This window comes from Neolamprologus brichardi, chromosome 12, assembly GCF_056152115.1.
Source record: "Neolamprologus brichardi isolate AB-2024 chromosome 12, ASM5615211v1, whole genome shotgun sequence".
In the NCBI taxonomy this organism is placed as follows: Eukaryota; Metazoa; Chordata; class Actinopteri; order Cichliformes; family Cichlidae; genus Neolamprologus; species Neolamprologus brichardi.
In genome coordinates this window covers 30,539,781-30,566,412 of record NC_142115.1, presented here as the reverse complement: position 1 = coordinate 30,566,412, position 26,632 = coordinate 30,539,781, and the positions used below count along the sequence as shown (strand labels likewise).

General features: G+C 40.2%; 1 protein-coding gene across 16 annotated transcripts in view; it reads left to right on the top strand.

Annotated features, from left to right (window-relative positions):
* Positions 1–3,318: 3,318 nt before the first annotated feature.
* kcnt1b (potassium sodium-activated channel subfamily T member 1b) overlaps positions 3,319–26,632 on the top strand; it is a 73,577-nt gene continuing 50,263 nt past the window's right edge. For 9 of the 16 annotated variants that reach the window (XR_015719863.1, XM_087849339.1, XM_087849332.1 and 6 more), the window contains exons 1-3: positions 3,319–3,462; positions 6,952–7,000; positions 8,622–8,789. Coding sequence is in view for 15 of the 16 variants with exons in the window: in XM_087849339.1 (XP_087705465.1) it covers positions 3,393–3,462; positions 6,952–7,000; positions 8,622–8,789 (287 nt within the window). In the remaining variant the exon portion in view is untranslated. Of the gene's footprint in view, positions 3,463–3,979; positions 4,843–6,951; positions 7,001–8,621; positions 8,790–21,753; positions 22,330–26,632 lie in introns of those variants that run through there. The other 7 variants (XM_006803844.3, XM_006803842.3, XM_006803840.3 and 4 more) reach the window with 4 other exon arrangements.

Genomic DNA, 26,632 nt, shown 5'->3' with positions numbered 1-26,632 from the left:
TTCTGTTCGGCCAATCAGAGGTTTGGGGGAAGTGTCAAAATGATTGGAGGTGATTTAAGTGACCTTAAAGTGGCACTTTGTGAAAAGTCACCAAGATTTGCTTTGCATTCACTTCGTGGCTTTTGAGCCACATGAGCTCAAGAAACACTGAGGTGCCACAGTCTGAGTATTTCCCTCCATATCTTACAACGCTACCACTGCTGATCCACTGGGATTTTCCCACACAAACATCTCTAGGGTTTACAGAGAGTAGCCTGAAAAAGAGAAAATATCCAGTAAGTGGCAGTTCTCTGAGTGCAAATGCCTAATTGTTCCCAGAGGGAGAATGGCCAAACTGCCTCCAGCTGACAGGAAGGAAGCAATAAGTCAACAAACCACTTTTTAAAATGAAAATATGCAAAGTAATAAATATGATAGCCTTATAAATAAATATATAGAAAACCATTTTTTTGGCACACTTTGGATCCCTTAGTACCACCTGAGCAATATTTAAACATCATAGCCTGCCTAACTATTGTTACTGACCATGTCTATCCCTTTATGACCACAGTGTACCCATCTTCTGATGGCTGCTTCTAGCAGGATAAAGCACTATGTCGCAAAACTCAAATTATTTCAAACTGCCTTCTTCAACATGACAATGATTCACAATTGATTTCACAATGATTTCACAACTGGCCTCCACAGTCACCAGATCTCAATCCAACAGAGCACTTTTTGGGATGTGGTGGAACAGATTTGTAGTGCAGCTGACACATCTGCAGCAACTACGTGATGCTGTTATGTCAACATGGACGAAGATATCTGAGTAATGTTTCCAACACCTTGTGGAATCTATGCCACAAAAACCTGAAGCAGTTCTAAAGGCAAAAGAAAAAGACTAATCCAGAAGTGTAATGTGAGTGTAAATAAATGCTAAATCTTTCCAGTAACTGTTGAGATTATTTACTTTTGATGAGAATAGCACCTTAGTGACACAATTTCAAACATTGGACTTTGAGTTTCAGAAAGTTTTTTCTACTCTTGACTCTGTATGATATCAGTGAGATCAGATGTCCATAAACAGTCACGCTGGTCTGGTTTTGACAGCAATCCTACCAACATCTTGTTTAAACCTTCTGTATGTGACAGGTAATCATTTGGGAGAAAGTTTGCATGAAAGGGGTGAACTTAAAGAGAGAGAGAATAAAATGGCTTGTTTCCCACAGTGGATGAGCTATGAACTGCATCTAGGCGCCATATAAGATAAATGAGGATACTTCAAGAAAACACTTGGAATAGTTTTCAGCACTGAAACAAAGACTTGGTTCTTTGTAACATAATCTGAAATCCTGGGATCAATAAAGTATATATATGTCTGTCTCTATCCTACTTGTGTATTATCAGATATCTCTTGTCTCTTCAATGGTGCACTGCTGGCTGTAGGAGGATCTGATGGTTTCACCCATCTGAAAACAACAGAAGTTTACAGCCAAACAACACATGGAGGTAAGAGGAGAACTGAATTTGTGACAAAACTAATACAAAATGATTGCTACAAGCCTCAAATGATGCCATAAGCCCTGACATAATTTTGTTTTGATTCCCTGTTAATTACATTTGCAGGAAACACGAAAGCCATAATGTAAACAAGCTATGAACGGAATCACTATTCAATGACATCAATTAGTAGTAGAGAGCTATAAAGAGGAAATGTATTTACATTAAAACATCATGAAGGGCACAGCAGGCCATGAATGCATTAGCAGAAAACATCAAGTATGTTGAATAAGATATATTAATACAATATATTATATTAATATTTTCCCGAAGGATTATTGTTTACTGTGTTGGTAATATGGGAGAAGGATTAACTAATCAAAATAATTTTATGTTTAATTGGATTGTTCGAATCATTTATGTTTAGTAAATGTAATTACACTGGATGTGGCAGGTTCAGATAATGGTGTTAAAGGGGAAAATACAGACTCTTACTTTGGTAAAAATCAAGACACAAAAAAGAGGAGAGATGTCTCTTCCAAAATTAGTTAAAATTCAATGTAACATTACATCGATTAATGTTAAAGAAAGTGTATGCAGGATGAAAATATTATAAGCGAGACGATAGATAGATAGTCTCTTTGTGATTCATGCACTGTGCTCATGTATGGCTCCTATATATTATATATGCCTTCAGGCTGCAAGCTGAATCTGGGTGCTTCACTGTCTGAGCATTTTTCCCTTTCCATCTGTTTTTAGACACTTTGGAAGCATGAAGAGTAAGCATCCAGGTGGGAGAGTGGCTGCACTGCGCTGAGACTCAACAATACTCATATTATATGAGCAGGACAGAAGTGTTCGAGAAAAATAGCCTAATGGATGTAGGCTCAGGGACACATTGCAATATGGTTCAAGTAAAGGCAGTAGAATAAATGAATAATGGAGGAGTTCGCTACAAAATGAGACATACCTGCATTAGTACATGGTGAAAGCTAACTAAAATTAAAGCACATCACATGCTGCCCAGTTTTGATCTTTTATGTCTGTTGTCTAGAAATTATAAACAGATGAAACTGTAGAAAGCAGATTTCAAGAATAGGTTAACTTTTGGATTGACAGACTTAAAATGTAGATTTTATGCAATTCTGAAAAAGAAAAAACAATCAAGTAAAAATGAGACAATCACAAAAATGCTCATAATATGACAAAGTGAATCAGTGTTTCAAGGGATAGCACCGTTTAAGATGATTTCATTTTAACTCATGAGCTTGCTAATTAAATATTAATGTGGAGTAACAGGTATTAGTCATGGCTAAATCATGGCTAAGGCACGGATTTGGAGGTAAAAACATAGCAAGCGCATGTTGTTAGTCTTACAATGAGGCATGGTTCATGTGAAGTGTGTTAAAAGTAACCAATCACAGCTCCTTTCTGAGTTATTTCAATAAGCTGGAGACATCTTTGAAATTTATGTAGACGTTAATCATGTGGCTCAGTCTGTTCAAAGTATGCGGGAAATGACTGTAAATGACCCACAGCAGTGACTGTAAATAAAGTGCTTCACCATATTTAATCACTAAGCTTGTGTAAACATCCACTGATAGGAAGGGTAAGTGCCTGCTGCAGTGTAAACCAACAAAATCAGACAAATCAAGTGGAGAAGAAAATCTGTGGGAATCAAGATCCTTAGCGAGACTAGTGAGTGAGTGAGTGAGATCTGACTGCTGGCATGGGAAAGCATAAGAGGCTGTGTGGGCTTTAAAACGATGACGCTCAGAGCTCTTTCCCCTGGAGAATAATGGGCTGAAATGTGGAGAGGCTCAGCACAAGGAACGCGCACAGAGTAGCGCGGCTTTTCCACAGACACACAGGAACCAGCGGTGTCTCCCCAGTCGTGCCACTGTGCACACAGAATGAATATTTTCTTCAATGTGAGGGGGACAGTTGTGAGGCAAATAGCAGAGGACAGAGCAGCTGTTGCAGGTATGGTTTAACAGAAATACATATATACATTTATGTATGTAATTTTTCCCTGTGTGTTGTAGGAAGATAATGCAAGTGTAAGTTGCCAAGACTCTACACATGCTGTGTATATGCTCCATAAAATGTTGCTGGATATTGATAATTATAAGGATCAACAAATAACTTAATAATTTTGGGGACTGTTGTGATGTTTTGGTCTTTTCCTGACCAGTATGCAGCTAAGAGTAAAGCTCCCCCCACATGCAATTTATCGTGTGGTAGTGGAAATATAATAGTAGAAGAATAGTTGCACTTTAATGCACTTTTTTTCTCCAAACAAACGTGTTTGGATATATAGGTACATCTGTCACTACCCATTAAATACCACTTCTTAAAAATAAATAAATAAGAGCCAGTCTTTTGCCTTGACATAACTTTAAAAGAATTCTGCGCTGTCATGATTTGGGGTGGGAATAACCGTGACAGCGCAGAACTGCAGAATCTATTATTAGGTTTTTTTCATTTCACTAAAAGCTCTTTTTAAATTAGAAATTTCCTGTCAGCATTAAACGCTTCAGTTTCCTCGGCAGACGACGAATTATTCCAAGGTTGTCCGGTAGGTGGCGAGGCACCGGTGGTGACTTCAGGTTAGGAAATCAGCGCCCCTCACCCGCTGTGTCCTGGGAAGCAAGGATGAGGATGATGTTGTCCGGACAGCGTGGAAACCCGGTGGACAGCGCGCTTACTTGATGTGTTACTTCATATGCGTAAGCAGACATTACATGGCAGGAGACAACAGCGAAGAGAAGCTGTACTTTGAGTGATTCTGAGGGCAAGGGTTGTTATATAACAGCAGCTGACAACGGCTACAGGGGACTGCGAGCTAATTAAAAAGACAAGCGCAAGTTTATCGTTAACTTAACGTCCGTCCTCCTTCCGCCACGAAATGTAGTTCGGCAACAGTGGCAAACAAAGTTGTTGCTAAGCGACAAGGAAGTCAGTCGGTTGTTTGCTTTTTTTTTCGCCCATGAATATTTACGTTTAATGTCAGGTGTGCCATAATCGCGTACATGTGATAATGGTAATGGCAGGAAGTTAGCAAGTCAGGCTTCGCGCTTTGCCGTCAGGAGACCCTTCTTTGGGTTGATGGGACTTAACTAAACCCCCAAAGCTCACTGTTGGATCCCTTTTCTTCCCACCTCTGATCACAGGAGCTAACTTCCACCCCACAACTCTTGCAATTGTCACTTTCCAGTGATGACAGAGCTTTCGCGGGTACTTGTTGTTGGGAAGCATCCTGTGTCGCACACGCAGTGCAGTATGGAGAGCGAATGGAGATTATCTAAATCAAACCTAAGTTTAAGATGCTGGGACCTCGGCCAGAAACGGGAGCACAGCCAGGTAAACGAAGTTAACAGGAAATCACAGGGTACAGATGCACCTATGTGTTCAGCGAATATCATCAAGTTTATTGTAAAGCTTTGGTGGCAGATGCTGTACCGTGAAGTAAGATTATTATTATTTTCTCTGTTATTTATATTGTGTTGCCATAACATCTGTGGTGGACGTAAATGCAGATGTTTTGGTTGTCATGAAAATATCATGACCGCATTTCTGCTCTATGTATGTCTGTATTAATTGTACCTGTATTAAAGCTGAACACTTGGTAATTGCAGTGAGGATGAGCTGATTCGCTGTGGTGGAGAGCATTTTTCTGCCATTGTTCATCACTGCAAATCAATACAGTTATCAGCTTTATATTGATGCTCAGTGGGCTCTTCCGGGATTCTATTACCCTCATTCATAGGGGCCACTGAATGCCTTGATTGAGTCAGAAAATAATGTGAGTTTGCTTTAGAATAGCAACATCAGCTGGGGAAATCTTGGTGTCCTGCCTCTCCGTGGAGGTTAAAAACGTTTGAAGAGTCAATTCTGATGGCTCAATCATCCAACACCTTAATAAGTAAACCCCCCCCCCCCCCCCCCCCCCCCCATTTTTCCACTAATTAAAAGTTTTGTTGTCACTAACAAACTTTTTTCAAATGTGGAATTTTGATAACTATGTTTCACAGATGATGGTTTTAATGACAGATTTCCTTTTTTTGCTTGCAGACTGTGCTGAGCATTATGTCTAGATATTGGTCTCTGCATTGAAATCTGAAAGGCAGTTAGTCTCATCTGACCTTTTGAAATACATAATTCTGAAGAAGACGATTGCAGATTTTTACAGCCATTGTAAGTCAAATTTGATTCTTTTTAGTCTTCTTCTCGCCCCGGTTCCTGTTATTTATTTATTTATTTAAAGACGAGTTTTATGCCTTCCCTGCACATGCTTTTCCTCGCTCCATCTGCTCTCTTTGGTCTGAATCCACGGCATTCGCTCCATTAAAAGGAAACACTCTCTTACCGCAAGCGACTCTTTTTCCCTTTTATTGTGGTCACTTTGCCTCCTCCATTAAGTGAGCTCTCAGAGGTCACAGGCTCTGTATTTTTTTTTCTTTTATACTGTATGGGGACGTGCTAATTTTACTTGCACAGCTGAATGTACAGTTCTCTCTCTTTTATCTTGTCATGTAGTTCTTCTTAACTTCTGATGTCTCCTAAAGTAAAGAACACATTGAGAGTACTATATTCTTTATTCTTCTGCATTCACCTCCTTTTGTTTCTGGTTTCTGCTTTCTTTCCTCTCCACCGTACTCTCTCTTTTCTCTGTCTGCCCTTCTGGGGGACTGTGCCTTCACTGTTAATAAGGGAGATCATGTCTCTGGTTGCTATTAGCCCACTCAAGATTGCCCACACTGTAGTATGAAAACCACAGACACACACTTAGCTCTGTATTACCCACTTATTTTTCCCTCTGTAGACAGTCTAGCAATAAACCAAAAAGTAGGTTTATCTTTTAGCTGGAAATGTAAAAAATATGATGCGAGTGCAGACACGGATGCCCATCTTGTTCAACCAGACAGATGAAGCTTTGGTATATTGTACATACACTGTATGTATTTAAGAACAGTCGTTGTCCTGTTTCTGAAATGACCTTCCATCTGTTTGTTTTGCTTCATGGGCAGAAAAAAATGTGCTAACAGCATCTTGACGAGGGAATCCCTCCTCACTATTGCAAAGATTAAAATGTACACTAGGGTGCCTTTAATAAACACATGCAGATAGTAGCTGATTAACCCACTTGCTGCTTCCCACTTTATGAAAAGATGCAATATAAAAAAGTTAAGCACCATCGAGTGGAGATGTTGGAGAGGGACAACTCGGTAATATCAAACTGTACCCTTGCACAAATGTGTTGGTGTAATCCTGCTCTATGTAAAAAAAACAGAAAGTTTGAGAGTGCTCACTGATCTTTGCGTGTAAGCTGTGAAACAGGCAGTGGATGTGATCGACCTCTTTCAAAAGGTCTTAAGAGGAGAGTTTTTATAAGTGTTGTTTAATCTCTCTTTTCCCTTTTCTCTCTCTCTCTCTCTCTCTCGCTCTCATTCGTCATTGACCCCCTGTAAGAGCCAGTGATGAACCCTCCACGCCGAACCTCGAGCTCCCACGGTGACAGGTAACTTCCTGAAGAACTTCTCTACATGTGTTACTGTGTGACAAGGTGGAAACGCATACAATAATTAGCCACTATATTGGAAAAAAACAGCTGCCTAATTTTGTGTAAATGCACATTGTTCTTTGGAAATGGTTTTTACCTGTAGTGTGCCTCCACTACTACTGCTCCATAGATTGCCTTATCAAAATGTAATCTGAATTTTCAAGTTGCTCTTTGCATTCCTTGAGTCATTTTGGTGCTTGAAATGAAAGTGTTTGGCCAAGAGCTTTAAGTGTTGAGTTAGCAGCTCATGGAGACTTGATTCATTTGCAGGCTACATTCATAAATTCGATGGGATTTAAATGCAGTCAGCCAAACAGAAAACTAGACAATTTATTACATAAAGCATAAAGTACCACCACAACCACAATAACCTTGAGCTCTAGTCCATGACTTGAATTAGCAGAGCAGAAGCCTTGGAGAGAAGTGCTGACTACAGCTTGCATCCACCTGTTAGTTGCCATAAATAAATAAAAAAAAATAGCAGAGTTTGTTTTAAAAAGTAAAATAATAAATGACAATAGGTGCAAGAGAAATGAAAAATGAAAAACAATTTACTTCAGCTAATTTATTTGCACCAATCTCATTTAATCTCAGTGTGAGTCATTAGGCTACTGCATAGTGCTGACATTTAAAGCTGCATTAGTTACTTCTAGTTCCTCCCTTTCCTTGAAACATATTGCATGTGGAGCTGGTGAGAGAGCGCTGATGTGAAATAGTATTAGTCAAGGTAATGGTGTCATGTAATATTACACTAAGTGTAATATACACTTCTCAGCAATTGTTGCAACAAACCATCATCCTTCTGGCTTCATTTTTAATGTCTGGATTTGAACTGTTGACATTCTGGTTGCAGTAGTTTTTAATTCGCCCGTCGTTTTATGTGACCAGGGAAATGTTTATTGGGAATGACCAATAATGTCACAGCTGCAGCAATAATGTATATTGTAAAATGTAAATAGGTTGCATATTCATATGTTGTTCCCTTCCTCCTCTGGTGGGCCTTTTTTTTTTTCTTTTTGAATAATGCATGTATGCATGTTTGTATGTTTCCTTTAATACAATAATACATAATACAAGATGTTTGTGAAATAAGTCAGTTGCATCAAGTTACAGGGTTTAGATTATTATCCATGTCAGGATTTAGGCTTAAAATAGGGTCTGTGTGCCCATTGCAAACCATTTCTTCTTAAGCTGTTTTCTCAGCTGTGTTAGCAGCACTGGACTGTAGGCACAAGAGCTTAATAGCTGGTCAAGAATCTTCATTGTCATTATCAGTTGTGCTCAGTGTGTCATCCTCATAAATGCATGTCGTGTTTACTTGGGATTTCATGGAATGGATAATGGGCCTTTTCTGTTTGCTGTGGTTTCCTTTTTGTCCCATGTGAATAAATTGGCATGTGAGCATTACAGTAAAATGTTTGTCATTGTTCCCCTGAGCAACCACCTTTGTGATTGCAGACAAGTGCATTATACAACCATAACTTTCCTCATATATTTTTTTAAACCTTTGTAATATGCTTTTTCAGTTAGAGCCAGCGTCTATATTAACAATGTCACTGCTCTCTTTCTCGTCATGCAGGCCATCCACTGAGACCGTGCAGAAAAACAACAGCAGCAACTCTGGTGTTATTCTGGACATCTCAGCTCTCAAGATGGCCGATGTGGATTCAGGGGTGCCTCCGCTCCCACCTCGTTACCGATTCAGGGACTTGCTGCTGGGGGACCAGACATTTCAGAATGATGACAGGTAGCATGAAAAGCTCTCTTTAAGTTTGTGTGTGTGACATGTGAGAGACTGCCCAGGCAGGATGTGCGCTTTGTGGATCTTTTTTGTACAATAACAACAACAAAGAATCTGAAATCTTGCAGTCTTTATTAAGAAGAAGTCTCTCCTAGAGTAAATGACAATAAATTGAGCAAACTGATACTATTTTGGCCAGAATTCTACTGAAATAAGAAAATCACATAAAATACAATTAGCTGAAAATTGTACTTGTAACAGCTGTAACGAGATTTGTGTTTTTCAGGGTATAGCTGGATTAAGTATATAAATAAATAAATTAAAAAAATAATAATTATATATATATATATTTACCCTTGACTGGCGCTACAGTCACCAGAGTGCTGTAGTGTTTGGGAGTACAGTTATCGCTGCGGTTGGAGAGGCACACCAACAGATGCTGTTTGCTACCCAAGAGGGGAAAAATTAGCCTCAGGCATGGCTGAGTGCTGTGGAGCTCTCCATGGTGCTGAAATGAAGGCATCTCACTAAAGGATCAGCAGTCCGTTGTATAGTGGCTTGCAAAGAGGAAACTGGCAGCCAAAGCTTTGTATGGTGGTCTTACTTTTGATTTGTCAGAGATTTGTGTGTTAAAATGAACTTTCACTATTTCGATTTGTGGGACTTTATATGAAGGCTTCCATAACTGTTTATCCTCAACGCACTGCGGCTCAGTGATGTTGAAGCTGTGTTCCTGCTGTAGGTGAATCCAGTTCCTAATCCAGTTCCCCGTTCCACACTATGAAGAAGTACGGAGACGACGACCCCCCCCCCCCCCCCCCCCACACACACACACACACACTGCTTTGTTGTATTTCGTAGTTGAGAAGGGACGTGATATTAGTTTTCTAGTTTTCACAGCTTTCCTGTTAAAAACAACAGGAAAAAGGAGCAGAACCACTGAAGCTTCCAAACAACGTGTGGTTGTGTTCTCAGTATTTTGTTCTGTTGCATTTGATCCATTTGAGTTTGAGAAAAAGACTTATGAATACTGATGGTTATAAGCAAAGACTAAAACCAGATGCTTTGCCTACAATGTTATCTCACAAGGTGTCCAAACACTCTCAGACAATGAGTGAAAATCGCTTAAAGAAACAGGAATGACAGGGGACTTAAGAAGCTTTTTTTGCTAGGCTACAGCAGATGCTGTATCTGAAAACACACTAAATGGCATGACCCTTGCGGTATCTGGAGGTATCTGACATTCTGCCAGTTGATACTGCAGTTGCCTGGACAAATCAGATGGAGCTGAAGGTGGCAATCACATCTAGCCCACAATTATGAACAGTGTTTACGTGGGTGAACATGACCTCTCATGGTGTATTCGCATAATAAAAAATTTGCACCCCTAACATCCAACAAAAGGCAGAGGAGGAGGAGTACAACTGATTGCTTAAATCAGAAACATTTTTTCAGAACTTACCATTAAGTCCTATAATTTCACTCACTTCTCTCCAAGCCCACTCCTTTTCTCCCTATCTTTGTCTAGAAGTGCAGTTGAATCAGACAGTTGAATCAGACAGCTCCAGCTGCCCACAAACACAGTCAATAAATTAGTTTTCAATTTCTCATTGTCGGCATCAGGATGATCCCAGCTCTAAGGGACATACTGAGAAGCAATTTTTCTTCCAAAGTTAAAATATTGTAATTCCTGCAAAATGCTGATTTCCCTCGATTTGTATATCAATTTGCTTTGCTGCATAAACTCTGTCTGCAATCTGGCCACAAAGAAACTTTGCTTTGCTTGGTGTAATCACAGCATAACAACTGCTGACAGAAAACAAACTCCCTATCAATGTAGAGGGGCAGTTGCTGCACAGATACTGATTTTGATTAACACTTCATTTTGAGTAATGCCCATTATATTTTCCTCCTCACTTACATTATGCTCTGGTTCAAAGTAAAAAGATAGATGTTTATCCAAAGACTTGGACAGTTTGTCACTAGAGAGTCTGAGCTGCTATTTAAGTGAAGTAAAGTTACAATGTGTTTTTTTGGTTTTTTGTCAGTACTGTTTGATTTCTGAGGTTTATAAGATTTCAATAACTGACGTTTGCTCACAATGAGCCAGACCAAGTCTTAATTAATGAATTGGAATAGATAACTTGCAAATGCTTTGGTATACCACTACCTATCATTTTATTTCTTTGTTCATCTGCCTAGTGTCACTGGGGATCCTATCAGTTAAACACCATCACTATGTTTTTAGAGAGAAATGCAAGGCATGTGTCTACAGATAACATTTAGAGCATCAGAAAAATACACAATCCCCACCCCACCCCCACAACCCACCCTCCACTACACGCATACATGTTTATTGTTCCTGTGTGCTTTCCCAGAGTGCGCAGAGGTTTCCCTTACTGCATTAGCCATTTAATGTTCACAAACAAGTCGTTTGAGTGAAAGTGAGATAATGCACAACTTGTGTATAATATATCTCGCTGTATGTTTAACAATGGAAATACATGGAAAATATACATGGCAATATAGTCATTAGATAACATATCTCTTATCTTTTTTCCCGTATTGGTGCTGTGTCATGGATCTTAAGACTGTTCCCCTGCAAATGAATGTTTTGCTGAACATTATTGAATTGCAGAAGGTAATTAGAGCTTGTTGCTTAGCTACCAGCACATGTATGCCTTAGTGTGTGTGTGTGTGTGTGTGTACATATGCATGCACATTCTTGGTGTTTTCACAGAGCCACGTAATTCACAAATCCTGCCAGGAAAAACAGAGGATAACCAAATCCAAACAACAGCTGTAAAGTACATAGATACACGTGTACATATACACAGGAAACCAATAGGAAAAGCACCAAAAAGTACACTGCTATTGATACTGTCTTATGCCAGTGCAGAGTAATCCCTATTTTCTGATCTCTGGAGTGGAAATTCAAACAGATGATGTCACTGGGCCTTGGGGACATGCTTTTTCTAGCTTGATGATCTTCTGCATGCTCATGGGTTGAGATGTTGACTATTTCCTGTGCTGAACCTTTGTGAAGTCTGAAGCCTGGAAACAAATTACCTCCCAGAGGGAGGAATCAGCACCTTGCTGTCCTGATGACCTTCTGTATCTGTTTTTCTTTCATTTGTCATGATGTGCTGTTAGAGTTAAAGGCAGTGGGATGCAGAGATAACGCAACAAATATAGATACATCACTAAGGGAGTCCACCAAGGCACCGGGTTATCAGAAGCACATAAAAGGGGAGGGGGCAGTTTGTTGCAAAGTGAATGAAATATTAATAAAATAATGGCGATAAGGCCATTCAGTGCTCATGGCCTTATTGCCAAAAACAAAACATATTAGTAATCTGTTTTGTTTTTGTGTTATCTTCTACAGTGATTACTATCTTGCAAACCATTCTTAGAGTTTTAATCCACAAAAATGGCTTTTTGGTTAGACGTGTTGTCACATGCATGTAGAGTTATTGCTACTCACTTTTATTGGCATAATTTAGATGAGATTGCTCAACTTGCTCATGTTTACTGGAACCTGCTTTGTTGTAGTCGTGTTTTAGATTTGCAAAGGACTGGGGGGAGACAAAAGCCAGATACTAAAACCGTACTTTTTTTGTGCCTGGATGTGAACTCATTTATTGTGGAGAAGTGCCCAAGTGTCACTGTGAATGTATTCTTTGGTGTTTTTCTGTCTGTACGCAAATGCAAATTGTTCAATGTGCGACGGTGCAACAGTATTAAGCCCTTCTGTGCTGTCTATGTAAGTGTTTCCCTTTATTTCCACTCATCTCTGTGTCTGTAGTGTGGATGTGGGCGTACAGTGTAGATGCCTGTGTGGGGAGGAGGGGGGTAATCTCCCTCCTGGGCTGTCATTATCTCCAGGGTTGGGTTTCAGAGGGCCATAATGACGACTTGGCTGTGTGGGCGCTGAAGAGCAGCATTCACACTGAAGTCGAGCAATTTGTGTGTGTGTATGTGTGTGTGTGCATGCACTAAACAGGTGTTCGTGTATGTGCCCTGAGTGTGGGCACGCTGGTGTATGGACCTGTCAATGTCTGATTATATATCTGAGTGTGTGTATGTGGGTTTATTTCTCAGTCTGTCAGCCAGCTAACCTCAATCAAAGTCAGAAATGGAAACAGCCCACCAAATTCATGTACAAATGCCAATAGAGTTAAAAACAGAGCAGCAAGAAGAAAATTAGTTGAATCTACCTCTATCTCTGTGGTCTTTTTTTATGTTTTTGTGTTTTTTTTCTTCTGGCCTCTTATCAAGGCAGGGTCCCCTGGGTGCGAAGCTGACAGGGTGAGTGTTAATTGGTCACCTTATCAACTCGACACATCCTTGTGAGTCAAATAGAGCCACTTGCAGTGGTGATCTAATACTGACTTGTGATCTGCTGTCAAGGAACAGCTGGTCTCAGATTAAGCTCATTTATTCATTTTGCCATTTATAATTCTGAATTATTTCATAAACCTCAGTTGTTAGATTTTTCCAAGACACCAGGCTGTATGTTTCTGGTCAGTCAAAAATGTCATGTTTTGTGAAGTGCAGTTGGACACACTTTGACTCAACATGGTTTTGTTTTGACCATATAAATACTGCAAAACCAAACTCCATGCAGAATTACACATCCTGAGACAATAATTGTGCACTGATACTGGCAGCAGCTGTTTGTTTGCACTGATTCTGTGGCAGAAGTGGCTATTGGGATTTGATGCCTGAATGATTTCAATCGGACCGAGTTTAGGAGGAGGATAAGATACAGAACAAAGCGAATGGGGAATATGATGAGCAGAAGGAGCACAAAAACTCAAAGGAAGGGAACGTGTTGGAGCGAGTAAATGGGAGGGAGGAAAGGAGAAAGACAAACGACCAGAGGGAAAGTGATGAGTGAAACTGTAAAGATGAGGATGGATAGGTCATGTCACAGAACACGGAGTGTTCAGGTAACAGGACCCCAAAGCAGACTCACACACCGCAGCTCAGAACTATGTACACGTTTTTATTGAACTGAAGAATCTTTTTACAACGTTAAGGAAACGAAAAACTAAGGCTCATGCCACGGGGGGAAACGAGGAGCGTGGAGCCCAGGAGCACCGTAATCGGGACCGTGGGGAAACTGCAACAGAAAGGGGAGACACGGTTAACAGCACGCAGATTGTCAAGAAATGAACAGCTAGACTTCATAAGTTGCCGAGGCTTACAGGTGGAGCAGGACCGTGAAGCTTGGAGGGGAGAGGTGCCCGTGAAGGGAATCCTAGGAAGGGAGGCAGTCAGGCAGGATGACAGGCAGGGCACAGGCTTCCACGCAGAATGCTGGTCACACTTGGAGGAGACTTACAGACTGGCGAGGAGAAGCCGTCAGAGCTGGCTGAAGTAGTCCTCCGGTGATTGCCTCAGATGAGACGCAGGTGATTTGGAGGCGGCCAAGCCCGAGGGTGTGGCCACCGCAGCCTCCCATGGCTCCCTGGATGCCGAGCCACGGGCCGTGGCAGGTCCAGCTAGATATAATCAGATAATACCAGGTGCAACGTGCACACAATGATGCCTTTTGTTAGTGCCATTTAAATGCATGCAGCAAATTCATTTCATCATATATAGGGGGCAGAAATGGAAAAACTTGTCCTTATACTCATGTCTTTATACATTTGTCACTTATGTAACAAGCACACACAGAGAAGTTTTTGTCGTACATTTACATTTGATGCAAAGTTACTGATGTTGACTTTTTCTTTCAAATAAAACGGCTAATGCTGTATGCTTAATGTTTGCAAATAATTATGACTAGTCACAACTTTTACAAGCAAACCCTAAGTGAAGTACCATCTGTAGGTCTACTAGAAGATGTGAATGCAGCATTGCAGACAATCCCTACTGTGACCATCAATGAAACCAACCAGCTGATCTACACCACAGCGCCTGTGATTTCTGAGATGCTTGGCTATAAGATGAACAGCCAGTAGATAAGATGAACAGTGCCATCCATGGAGAAAGAGACTAGAGGCCAAGATCAAGATGGCACGGAGGGATGTTAGCCAACTATCGGAGCTGCAGAAAAGTGCGATAAAGAAACACCAAGCTGCCCGTTACCTGAAGATTGCCAGACAAAGACTCACAGCTTTCACCAGCTGCTTGAAGAGGTTTACTAGAGAGGTAGGAGAAGTGTACTCTCAGTGGAAGGGGAATAATATGAGAACAGCCCCGCCAATGCTGGACAAGGAGCAATAATGGTTGCGGATATGGAAGAAGGACAGCAATGTTTAGTGTCTAGTAGACTCCCAGAAGGGACCCATTCAACTACCGGCCAGTATAACCTGCCTTACTATCACATGGAAGTTCCTGTCAGGCATCATAGCGGCTAAGAAGAACAGGCACATGGCTCAATACATTAGCTGGGCACAGAAAGGAATTGGCAGTGTACCAGAGCGGGAAAACACCAGCTATTTGTAGACAGAGCTGTTGCCCAAGACTACAAGATCAAGCTCACCAACCTGTGCACTGCCTGATTAAATACAAGAAAGCCTATGACTCAGTGCCTCAAACATGGATCCTGGAAAGCCTAGTATACAAGACCAACAGGACCCTAAGAGCTTTTATTTGTTTACATGTGTATATTAAACAAAATACATTTTTGTACTTTGCATTCCTCTCCAGGACATATACCAAGATTTGTTGATTGGTCTTTGCATAGAAAACTTATGTAGTACCTATAGCTACAGGCAAGGACATAAAATGCAGCTGTACAATATGTGGGCGATGATAAACAAGTCTAACTATTCACTGCAGGAGCCTGTATACACTGACTGTAGCTTGAATAATTGAAGAATGAGGGAACAAAGTCTGGACTTTTTAGGATCCTTGGATATTCGGTCATCACGTTGTAACCACAGTGATAAAAAAAAAAAAGTTACTTCATAGTATAATAGTATAAATAAAATTAGTATACATTAAATGTAATATCACAGAATATCACCATGTGACTCATTTATTCACTAAATATATTCTTTAACTCTACTGACATGTAACTCTGTAGTTGAATCATGTATATACATCACCTACTTTGCCTCAAGTGTGTTTACATTTCCTTTAGTCTGGTCTGTTTATTGGTTTTCTGTCTTAAATCTCGGAATTTCAGTAATAGTGTTCTATAAAAGTTTCCTTCTCGAACATTTCCAGGGGTACTCACTGGTTTCTGCCACCACAAAGTGTTTATCACTACAGTGACCCGACTCGAACTGCTATATCTTTGTAAAAACAGTGTATATGAAGTCTCATTTCCTCCACTAGTTTTTAATTTGTTTATATGATTATATGTAGCTAATAAGCAGTTACATATAGCAGCATTTTCCAAATTTTTGTTGATAGCAACAAATGACAGCTGTCGTTTCATTTGCTGTGGCAAGCATTGTAATTAAGCTATCGCCTGTTTGTGTCCCTAGTTTCCATGCTGTCCAAATTATTAGTAAGTAATGATAAAAGAGAAACGGCAACTTGAATACCATGAGACATTTTGCATCGCCAATTACGACCTGATGACTTCCAGACGTCATCTCACTTAAAAGTCTGATGTGCTTCAAAATGTGTGTGACATGTGCATTTCCGCTTAGCAAACAGAGCTTGAAATTAAGACCATAGGTGGCATTAGTCATCGCCATCAGCGCAGAGTGGGTAGGCGACACTTAAGGACGGCAGACTTGTTCTCATTAGCTGCGGAGTGGCTGTGTTTTTCTTGACATGCTGTGAGTTTAAGAGTTGTTGTTATTGTCACAATGAAGTGGAGGACCCAAGCATGTTGTCCCATTTCTGTCTATTTTGAGACAAGTTTCTCTAAGGATTTGTTCAGCCAGTGAGCGAAAATGGTGGAAATGAGTCTGTCGAAGCGTTGCATTGCTAACAAGCCCAATTTGTAGGGAGCTCTGTTTCGACGATTTCTAGCCAGATTTATTTCCCATCAGCGCAGTGGAGGTATTAGTGAAAATGACACGACCTGCTTAAGCAGAAAGGAATGAGCATGCAGCTCTCATAAAAGGTTTTATTAGTCTTTATGTGAAATCATTTGGAACATCACAGTGTCTGAGTGCATAGTCTCAGAGGTATAGCTCAAGTGGGACGTGCAATTAGAGAAAGACTGCAAAGGGAGATTTATTGAAGGTGGTGCTTGAGAAGAATTAAGATTTCATTTACCCCCTCAGAATTTGTTTCTCTTCTGTGCCACTGCATCTTTGAGCCTTGAAATCTCTGGTGCATTTGCCATTTAGCTCTCGTGCTTTGTCTTGCCAACTTAATTAGCATCAGTGGACTTGGCTTGTCAGGCTTTAATAAACAGAAGCAATGATGGAAGTACTTGGTTGAGCTTGTAAACATAGACCAGGGAGCTCCGGTATTGAGGATGCAAGTACAGCGCCACATAGTGGATTATTTAGCAATGGCCAACCACTTTTCTACCCACTAGTTCAAAGGGTCTAGCAAAACCTAAATACTAAAACTGGCTTAGAATTTGAAAGCGTTTGTTAAATGTTACAGGAACTGCTTTTTGCCTTGAGTATAATAAGCTTTAACACTAATTATCACTTATAAATCTATCTTAAGTTGCTGTTGTATAGCTGTGTTGTAGGGTGATTTCATGTGTGCTGCTGTGATTATCTGGTTCTCCTGCCTAAAGGCAATCAGGTAAATGTTTTATAATCAATAAAGCTGCTGTGGTTCACTGATCATGAATGTGCAGCAGTATTTTAGGAAAGAGCCCAGTGGCAGCCCTTTCAAGTAATTCATCTGCCTGCCAATCACCCGATGACTTTTTCATCTACTGTCTACAGCACCTCACATCATAGCACTATAGCAATTTTCTCTGTTCCTTTATATTCAGTCTGTCCTGGATTCACTTTCCTGTCTTGTACATGAGTGTTAATGTAGCAGCATTGCTTGCTCATGAGCAGACATGTGCTGCGTGTTACGCAGACCCTGAAGAAAAGAGCTTCCCTGTGTTTATTTTTACTGCAGTAGTTTTGGGCAATAAATCATGTTTAATGCCATCTATTCTCCAGTAGTTCATGTTTTCTCTTTCACTTTGTGTTACCCCTCACCCCAGTCAGCACTTCGTTTTTAAGTGGGGCGTAACACTGCGTTAGTAAACTGTTGACATATAAGTTCTGTGGTAGTTCTGGTGCACCTTATTGTTTTAACAGATTTTCTTATTCAAACTGTGCAAACTATGTGTTAATTTAAATGCATCATTAAAGTTCTTTATGCTTGTATGTTCCTTCAGGTTGTTTACACTGAGTGATCAGTACTATATAGACTGAACAGTAGTTGTAAGTGTTGTAAGTGAAATGAAAATTGCAGGTATGTTTTTGAATTATTACACGATTCAGCTGTTCATTTAGTAAACGAGTATCTATGTAAACTAACTGGAGTATACAGTGGATGCTTTCATGTAAGGCAAATGAAGAGAACAGCGCCACTCATTTTTGGTACAGCGTCATGCTGGGAGCAGCTGTTTTATTCATGAAACTGTCGACTTGTTTGCCATTAATGTGGCTCAACGAAAGTGCCAGAAAAGGCTTCAAACTTATTTGCGTCAGGGGAAAAATATTCAGGAGTTTACCGAGATGGTTGTGGTGTAACAAGCTGAAGTAGTGTTTCTTAATACTTTAGCGAGTTTTCTCTGTTCATAAATAACTTAACAGCTCAACTGACATTTTGAAGAGTTGATGGCATGTTTCTTCTAATTATTACTATTATGGATGAATCAAGCGCTCTGGCATACTCATTCTATTCAAGTAAAGTTCCACAGTCATCTTCATTTTTGGAAGAGAACATAAAGTTTATGACTGATTAAATGGTTGTTGAACCTTTTCCGCACCAAACAGCCTCTGGCAAGTTTGCAGTTAGCAAGCAGTAGGATCCCTGTTTGCAGTGCTGAGATGCATGTGTACACTCTTGTGTGTAAGCCTGCCAGTGGAATTGGCTAGACTTCTTCCTCCTCTTTGGCTATACTGAGCACAGGGAGACAGCTCACCCACAGCAGTGCTAGCTCACTGCCTTAATATGTTTTGACAGAGGAAGCATTATCACAGCTCTCAACTCTCATCTGCAGCACGAAGCACGATGCTGAGGCGACCCCAGTGATCACGGAGATTTAAAGGGAGACTTATTAGGCCCACCAGCAGCTTTGGTTCAGTCTAACAAGCTTTTACCACTTTCAAAACATTAAGTGCAAATAAATGTTGCTGTCAGGTGACTGCTTTTAAAAAAAAATCCCACTATATGATTGTCCTTTTCTAAACCAATAAATTAATTGCTTTTGTGCATCCAGCTATACAGCTCGACAGTGACAGCAGTAGCACTACGGCGCAGCATGATGTTGCATACATCAGCTCTGCCCCCAAAACCCTGTTTCTCTTTTTTTAAAAATGTCTTTTTCCTTTCATCTTCACAGCTGGAAGTTACTCGTCTTGCATAATTGTGTTTAGTTCTTCTGCCAAGCATTTCTAAGTGGAAGGCTGTGCCAGCTATAGCCAACCAGCAGGCTTCACTCCTCTCTGAACACGTTTGTTATATCCCTGCATTGTGCTACCCACTAATGTAATTAATGCAAATATCCAGTGTGAACAATGGCACTCGTTCGACTAATCACGCTGCATTAAGTTCGTAGCTTACTCTTGCATTTGTATATTTTAGATTTGCTTTTCTGGACTTCTTTTGTGCTTCATTAAATCTCGTTTGTAACCCTGAGTTGGGTCTGGGCTTCACCAGCACCTGGGACATACCAGAAGTAACTGCAAGGGTTGAACAGCTCGTTCAAAGATGTTCGTTACTGCAGCCTCACATGAGATAAAACTCAGGACTATACTGCCATCTGTGTGGTTAGATATACTGTAAAATACATGAAAGCGCTGCCTGATATCTGTTCTCTCTCTCTCTCTCTCTCTCTCTCTGCTGCTGCTGCTGCTGCTGCTGCTGTGGGATCAGCTACACTGTCTGCAATCCTCTATTTCGCCACTAAGTGTCTCTGTGCTCAAATCTGTACATTTCTTCCTGCTACTCGTGAACTCATTTACAATCCACTGTCTGGTTTTATGCCACATACATTGTTGCTTTTCTCGTTCCATTAACTGTCTTTTTATGCTTCGGACTGTTTCCTTATGGTCAGCTATTACCTTTCCAGCACTTTGGATCACAAACACAGTCTTGGCGAGAGTATGTGTCACATGATACAACATGATTCATTTATCAGTTTGCAGTTTGAAATGCAGCACCACGCTGCTTGACAAATATTTATACAGAGATAAATAAATGACTTTAGTACACAGAGACGGCGTTATTGCCTATGATTTTACGAGTATGCACACATTGATTTTTAGAGAACACGAGCCTGTTAAAAGGTACTGGGTAATATCAACAAGTGTTCCTCGAATTTTATTGACCCTGTTTCCCACTAAAGCTTGGTAAAATGCAATATAGTATAAGACTACCATAAACTGCAGCCTTCAAAATAGAGTTTAATCAGCATGTTTTTAGAACAGTGCAATATGAAAAAGAACATAAACTAATCCAGCGATCAATCCTACCTTCAGGCTGTTGTAAAAGGTTGGTTTAATTTGTACTTAAATCCAAACTGACTTTATACTATAGTTACAGATGGGATTGTTAAGGTAGTTCACACTTAGATCTCTTTGTCCTTTTCCCACTAAAACTGAAGACGTAACCGTTCAATCCATCCACAAGCCAGCCTCTCTAATCCCCAGGGTACTTTAAGCAGATCATTTAAAATGTTTCCTGCAGGTTGAACTGAGATCAGCATCTGCATCACAAATGGAGTGTGTAATGTGTTTTGTAAATGCATTACCAATGGGAGTTCAGCATGTATGGCTGCTTTGGCTAAATTAGGAATAAACCACACTGTAAACACATAACCAACAATAGGTCTGTGAGCTTGTAATCATGAACAGAAGATGAGGAATGTAACCGGTTTTGAGTAACTGTTCTAGATTAATGCCTAAAGAATCTTTTCAGTGAGCAAGACAGTTTTTATTAGATGACATAAATTTGAATTATAAATAAAATGTGAAAAATCTGGCAATCAGACTTGGGTTTTTGATGACAACATCCATATTGTACAGAGTTTAAATATATTTGCAAGGCTACTTATCTGTTTTTACCTGTCCTGTTTTAGTCTAAAGGCCACTTTTGAGGTGACTACCAATGAAGTTAGTTTTTGTATACATCGCTTTGTATCGGCTGTGGTTGTTTAAGAAGTGTTTTACAAGTAAAATTGGTATGGTGTGGTATGGAAATTCGGGATAAGGTTATTTAGCAGATAAATCAAAAGAGGTACACTATTGCAGAATACCTTCACATCTTTAATCCCTGGTTCAGTATGTGTTAAGCAGTTTACATACAAAATGATCAGTGGCTGCAACGTTGGTTTCCCTTTTAATGACTTTAACCAATGATATGTACATTATGGGTCCTTTATCTCTAACTAACCGAGACTAGAGCCCTCCTTCCATTACAAGACTTGACAAAAACCCAAAGGACATGTAATTCGGTGTTAAATTCATGTTTACATGTTGAGTTCAGGCTTCTTAAAAACACTTTTTAATTAATATTTTTCTCTAAAAAATGACTTTTATCTTTTATTTATCATTTACAACTTTAAACTCTGGTGGTTTCTTTTTCATCACCTGCACACTCTCACACTAATATCATGTCAACTCCAGGTGTCCCGTGTTCCCATGCAAACCAGCACGATCATGCCTGAAGTGTTTGCCTATCCACCTGCTCATTTGTATGTGGTTTTTCGTTACTCGTGTCTGCAGCTACTGAAAAGGATAGCACTTCTAGAGCTTCCAGTGAAGTTGAGATGAGGACAGCTTGATTTATTTTCAGCACTGTTTTTAATCATTAAAACGGTTTCAATAAGGTGTAGGCGCATCTAAATCTAAAGCTCGTTTTAGCTGACTGGACGATTTACTGCGGGACGGGACTGAAGAAGAATGACGGGCACGTTGGCTTGATCAAAAGTAATCGGCGGTCATTAAATTTGAGCATCTTGGTTATGTAACATGCTGGGAAGCCCGTTGGGTTGGTCGAGCTCTTGACGCTACACCGTGACGACGTGAGGATCTCACAGACGCGCACGGGGACCTCTTATCTCCATCAGGGATGGAGGTAGATTCGATTACCAGGAGACAAGTTCATGCTTCCCTCAGTGTGTCTGAGGACCCCGTGATGCGACAGGGAGAGAGACAGTCTTCGTCCTCCTTCGTGCACCACCAGTGAGACCGGGATGCGGTTTTCCGGCGGTGTTGGTCGCTAACTGAGCCCATTTTAACACCAGGAGGAAAAAAACATTGGCCGTTCTCTGCTGGAGGTAACACTCGGGAAGCATGGCAGGCGCAAAGCTGACGCCCTCTCCCTCGGAGATCGACCCAGACGTCAAGACCGATGTGCAGAAAACACCAGAGCCCACCTGGGTCAATCCCTCCAACCCTCTCCACCGGACCATCGGCTCTTTGGGGAGCGATGTCGACCAAAGGTAGCTGCCGCAGATCCGCACCAAAGGCGCATGTTTCTAAATGCAGCTCGGATGCACACACGCAGCATCCTCGCGGTAATACGGTGTTGCCAGCGATCAAGTCTTCCTAATAACTTGGCTGGTAATTAACAGTAGTCGTAATCAATATTTCATTACCATTAAAGCTGACCGCCTGTAAACTGATATTTCCCACAAATTTACAGCGTAGTGTGGGAACTACGGTAGTTACGCATCGGGTCCTACAGACTATATTTTCCCATTGGGATTAAACATTAAGGCAACCAGTACGACTCTTTGAGTCACTTTCACGACAGATGGCTGAATGATCGCAAACATTTCTGTCGTGAGTCATTTTGCTCCAGGCATCAATGGGATTCATTTAATGACTGCAGTGTATGGGATTACATAATTCAGTGGATGCTGCATTCCCATTACAATTTTATGAATCTGAGAGTTTGCATGGGGTAGAAGTAGTCTTTTGCAGGTTGCATGAGCTAAGTTTTTTTTAAATATTATTAATGCATATATATTAGATTGATAGATGAAATAAAAATGCAAACCACAGGAGATCTCCTCACATACCCCCTCCCTATATAAAAATACTACATGTTATTTCACAGTGTGCTGGCACCAGTCCATAAAATCTGCTTTTACTCTGCTACAATTTGATAGACAAATTAGATGTGGTGTGATGTCCTGTAACAACTGAGGGATGCATTTTTTTTTCTTTCAGAGACAAAAGAACTTGAGAGCTGCAGAAATGCTGCTGTTCAAGCTAATATTTGCACTGTTATCTGCAGGTTATGAGGTTGGGTTGACTGAAAACAGAGTGTGCTTATTTGGCTGTGCTTCAGAAACTACTGCACAGCCAGTATGCTGGTGGTGCAGTGTGCTCTGTCTCTCAATATTTATAGCACATATTTTTCTTGTCACTTTTTATGTGAAATACTGATATTTATCGGCATGTTTGATCAGATCTGCTGGGATTTAATCTGTTCTGAATGATGGATCATTTGCTGTTGGTTGTGATTTTAATATCCATATTGAGGCTACAAAAGCAACAGAGTGGCATGGGAAATGGCTAAACAACGTGATTACAGGAAGAATGTCAAATGCAGCACATTTGGATCAAAAAATCATAACCTTTTGTCTCTTTTCATAATCCTAAAATAATTGGCTACATTGTTTATTAGAAACTTTAATAAAAAACAAAACAAAAACCTTTAATTAAGTATCGAGGATAGATTAGAAACATTCAGTTTTTACCACAGAATCCACCCTTCACTTTCTCAGCTAAAACCACAGGCAGAATACACACACCTCTCCAAAGCTGCCTCCCCGGGGCAAACGCCTCAACTTTAGCTACTGGATTTTGGATGACAGATCTGGAAGGATGTCAGAGTTTGTTACAGACTTGGCAGAGATGTCTGAAGCCCTGAGAATTCAGGTGGACGTAAATCAGAGTTGAGGCTTGAGCTATCACTAATTGGGAGCCATCTATTGATTCAGTTCAGTTCCAATTATTCATATAGTCCAAACTGGTTTCTCAAGAACTTTACCTTGCAAAGTAAAGCTCTCACAACATCACAGGAACAAACCGAGTGATTCATATTGATTTTTGTCTTCGGTCTTCCTTTTTTCAATGCTAGGAAGTGGCTCAAGGCACTGTAGGTGAGTCCATACAAGTGGTTTACTTTAATAAAATATCATTTATTAAACATAAAGAAACCATGGTAACAACATCACAAATGGGCTGGTGCCAGGTGGAGTGGAAAAATGAGACTAGGCAGTTCACCTGGGCCATGTTTTATAGCTTGGAAAACACAGGTGAGCTGCATTAGCTGATAGGCCTCCCATGTCAGCAAACTATGAATAATAGCAAGCCAGGACTTTCATGATGGTGGGAGGGTTGTCACATATGTAATAGCAAAAAGTTATTGTAAACCTAACAAGGATAAAAATGTAAAATATATATAGCCTGCTATAGTTTATAATTCAACTGCCTAAATATGAAAAACAGTACAAATGACACACACTTGACTGTACTCAACTGCTGAATTTGAAGTTTAGTTAAATGGTAGAAAGCATAGTTTTTGACCTTGTACATGAGAGAGAAGAGTGTTTTCTGTCAAGCATTATTAGCTGTCAAATCCTAACCGTTATGTTCAAATGGATGTTCAGTGTGGTGAACATGACAGTAGAGCAGATAACAAAACATGTCTACTAATAATTGCAATTACAGCTGTTATCAAGACGATGAAGACAGAGGTTTAAAGTCCCATATATGCAAATAGGTGAGCTCAGTCATCAGTGCTACCAAAAAAATTAGGAGAAATATACACTAATGAAAACATTATTCAGAGATGACACATCAGTACTTGTGATGATGATGATACTGGCAAAGACAGTGAATAATTAGCCAAAATTATGATGTGTGATTTTGACACTGACGGAGGAGATGAAGCTTTTGAAGTTACTGGTGTACTGTAGGTGGATATAGTCAAAGTGACAGTTCAGATCCGTGAGAGCAATTAAAACCTAACAGAAGCCAGTAAGTCGGTTGGCAGCTGAACACTGTAAGAATAGGTTTAGAGACACTGAACAATATTGACTATTGCTTTATTGCCATCCAAGACTGTTTAAAGGGTTGTCTAGTACACTATCTACGAACGGGTTGGCTGTAAAACCTAATGCATTAATTGGCCAGTTGCCCTGAGCGCGGTCCATCTCCTTTGTTTACAAGGTAGCGAGTTTTGTTGACAAGGGCTTATATCTTAATTAAGGACATAAATTAATAAAAGTTGGCCTTCATTTTCATCCAATCATTGCATGACCAGATTTTTGCAGAGATCAAAAAAAAGTGTATTAATTTATCCCAGTTGCTTGCAGGGTGATGTCTGTAATCTGAGAGCTTTCTGGGTTGTGAAATGTGGTCAGCAGGGATTTCTGTCCTGCGGGAGATTTCTGTCCAGCTGGCTCAGGAATGAAAGGATGTGGAGAGAGTAAAAGAATCAATATTCTGGTCCATCGTATAGCACGGTCCATCAAATAGCAAGGGAATCCATCTATTTTGGCATAATTTACAACACCTCTATGTTTGTTTATATCGATTCTCTGGACGTTATTGACATCTTAATATTGCAGGCAGTGAGAGACTAATTAAGTCTTGGAGGATTTTCAGTAACAGAGAGAGAAGGATCATCTTTTAAACGCAGGATGTGGTCAGAACTGATAAACACATGCAGATTTATTTTGGCTTCGTCCATCTTCGCCTCCACTTTGTCCTCGCAGTGAAAAATGTGTTTGCAAATTGAGCATTTGGTCTGCCTTGCTGAGGTACTATTATGCACTGTATATTCTCACTAAGAATGGACCAGGATATTGCAAAGGATGATTTGAATTTTTTAGGTCAGCCGCGTAGGAACTTGATAAAAGGCAGAGTGACTGATGTGCAGCGTAGACATTTCAGCAACGCAGAGCCTTCCACAAAGCTCACGTCTGTCAGTCCAGAGTGCTTCTGCTTTTTTAGCAAAGTTAGCAAACTACTTGTGTACTTGTATCCTTGTACACTTAATATTACCTCTTCAGTATTAAAGCATCAAAGTTCACTTTAAATTATTAAATTTGTGCAAAAATGCTGGGCAAGTAGAAGGTCGCTGGTTCAGTTACAGTCGAACAAACAAATCACCATTGCTGTTTTGTCAGGGAGGACAACCAGGCTAAATCAAAAATGCTGAGCTAGCTGCTGTGCTGACCCCGTCTGGCAGGGGAGTAGCCGAAAGTAGCTTTTATAGTAGGATTAAGTAGAAAACTCAATACGGCCACAAAACTGCTGTTTGATTGGACCCGATAATCCCAAAGATATAAAAGGGACAAATTCCACAGTATCTATAATATGTTATAAGGTTTGTCTTTGTGATGTTTATTATTGCATCAGCAGAGATATTATAGGTAATAATTCTTTACTGTACCTGCTCTAAGTAGTAACTTATGCTAAGTAATATTTGACACTGTTGCAAAGCATATAACCCCCCTTCATTCATTTTGTTACTCCAGTTTTCAAGATTTAAAGTGGAAGAATAGTATATATCATATACCAGAATGATACTTTTGCTGTTAGTTTTTTCTGTGAATACAGACAGAAAATGTGATGAGGGAGCAGGGGAATAACATTAGGTAAAGGTAATAGGAGTAGACTTGGGGAAGGTGCGACTAAGGGCATTTTGACCATTTAGTATCTTTGCCATCTAAACTTCAGTCTAGGATTACTGTATGAAATGGAGAGGCTGCAGTGTGAGTCTCT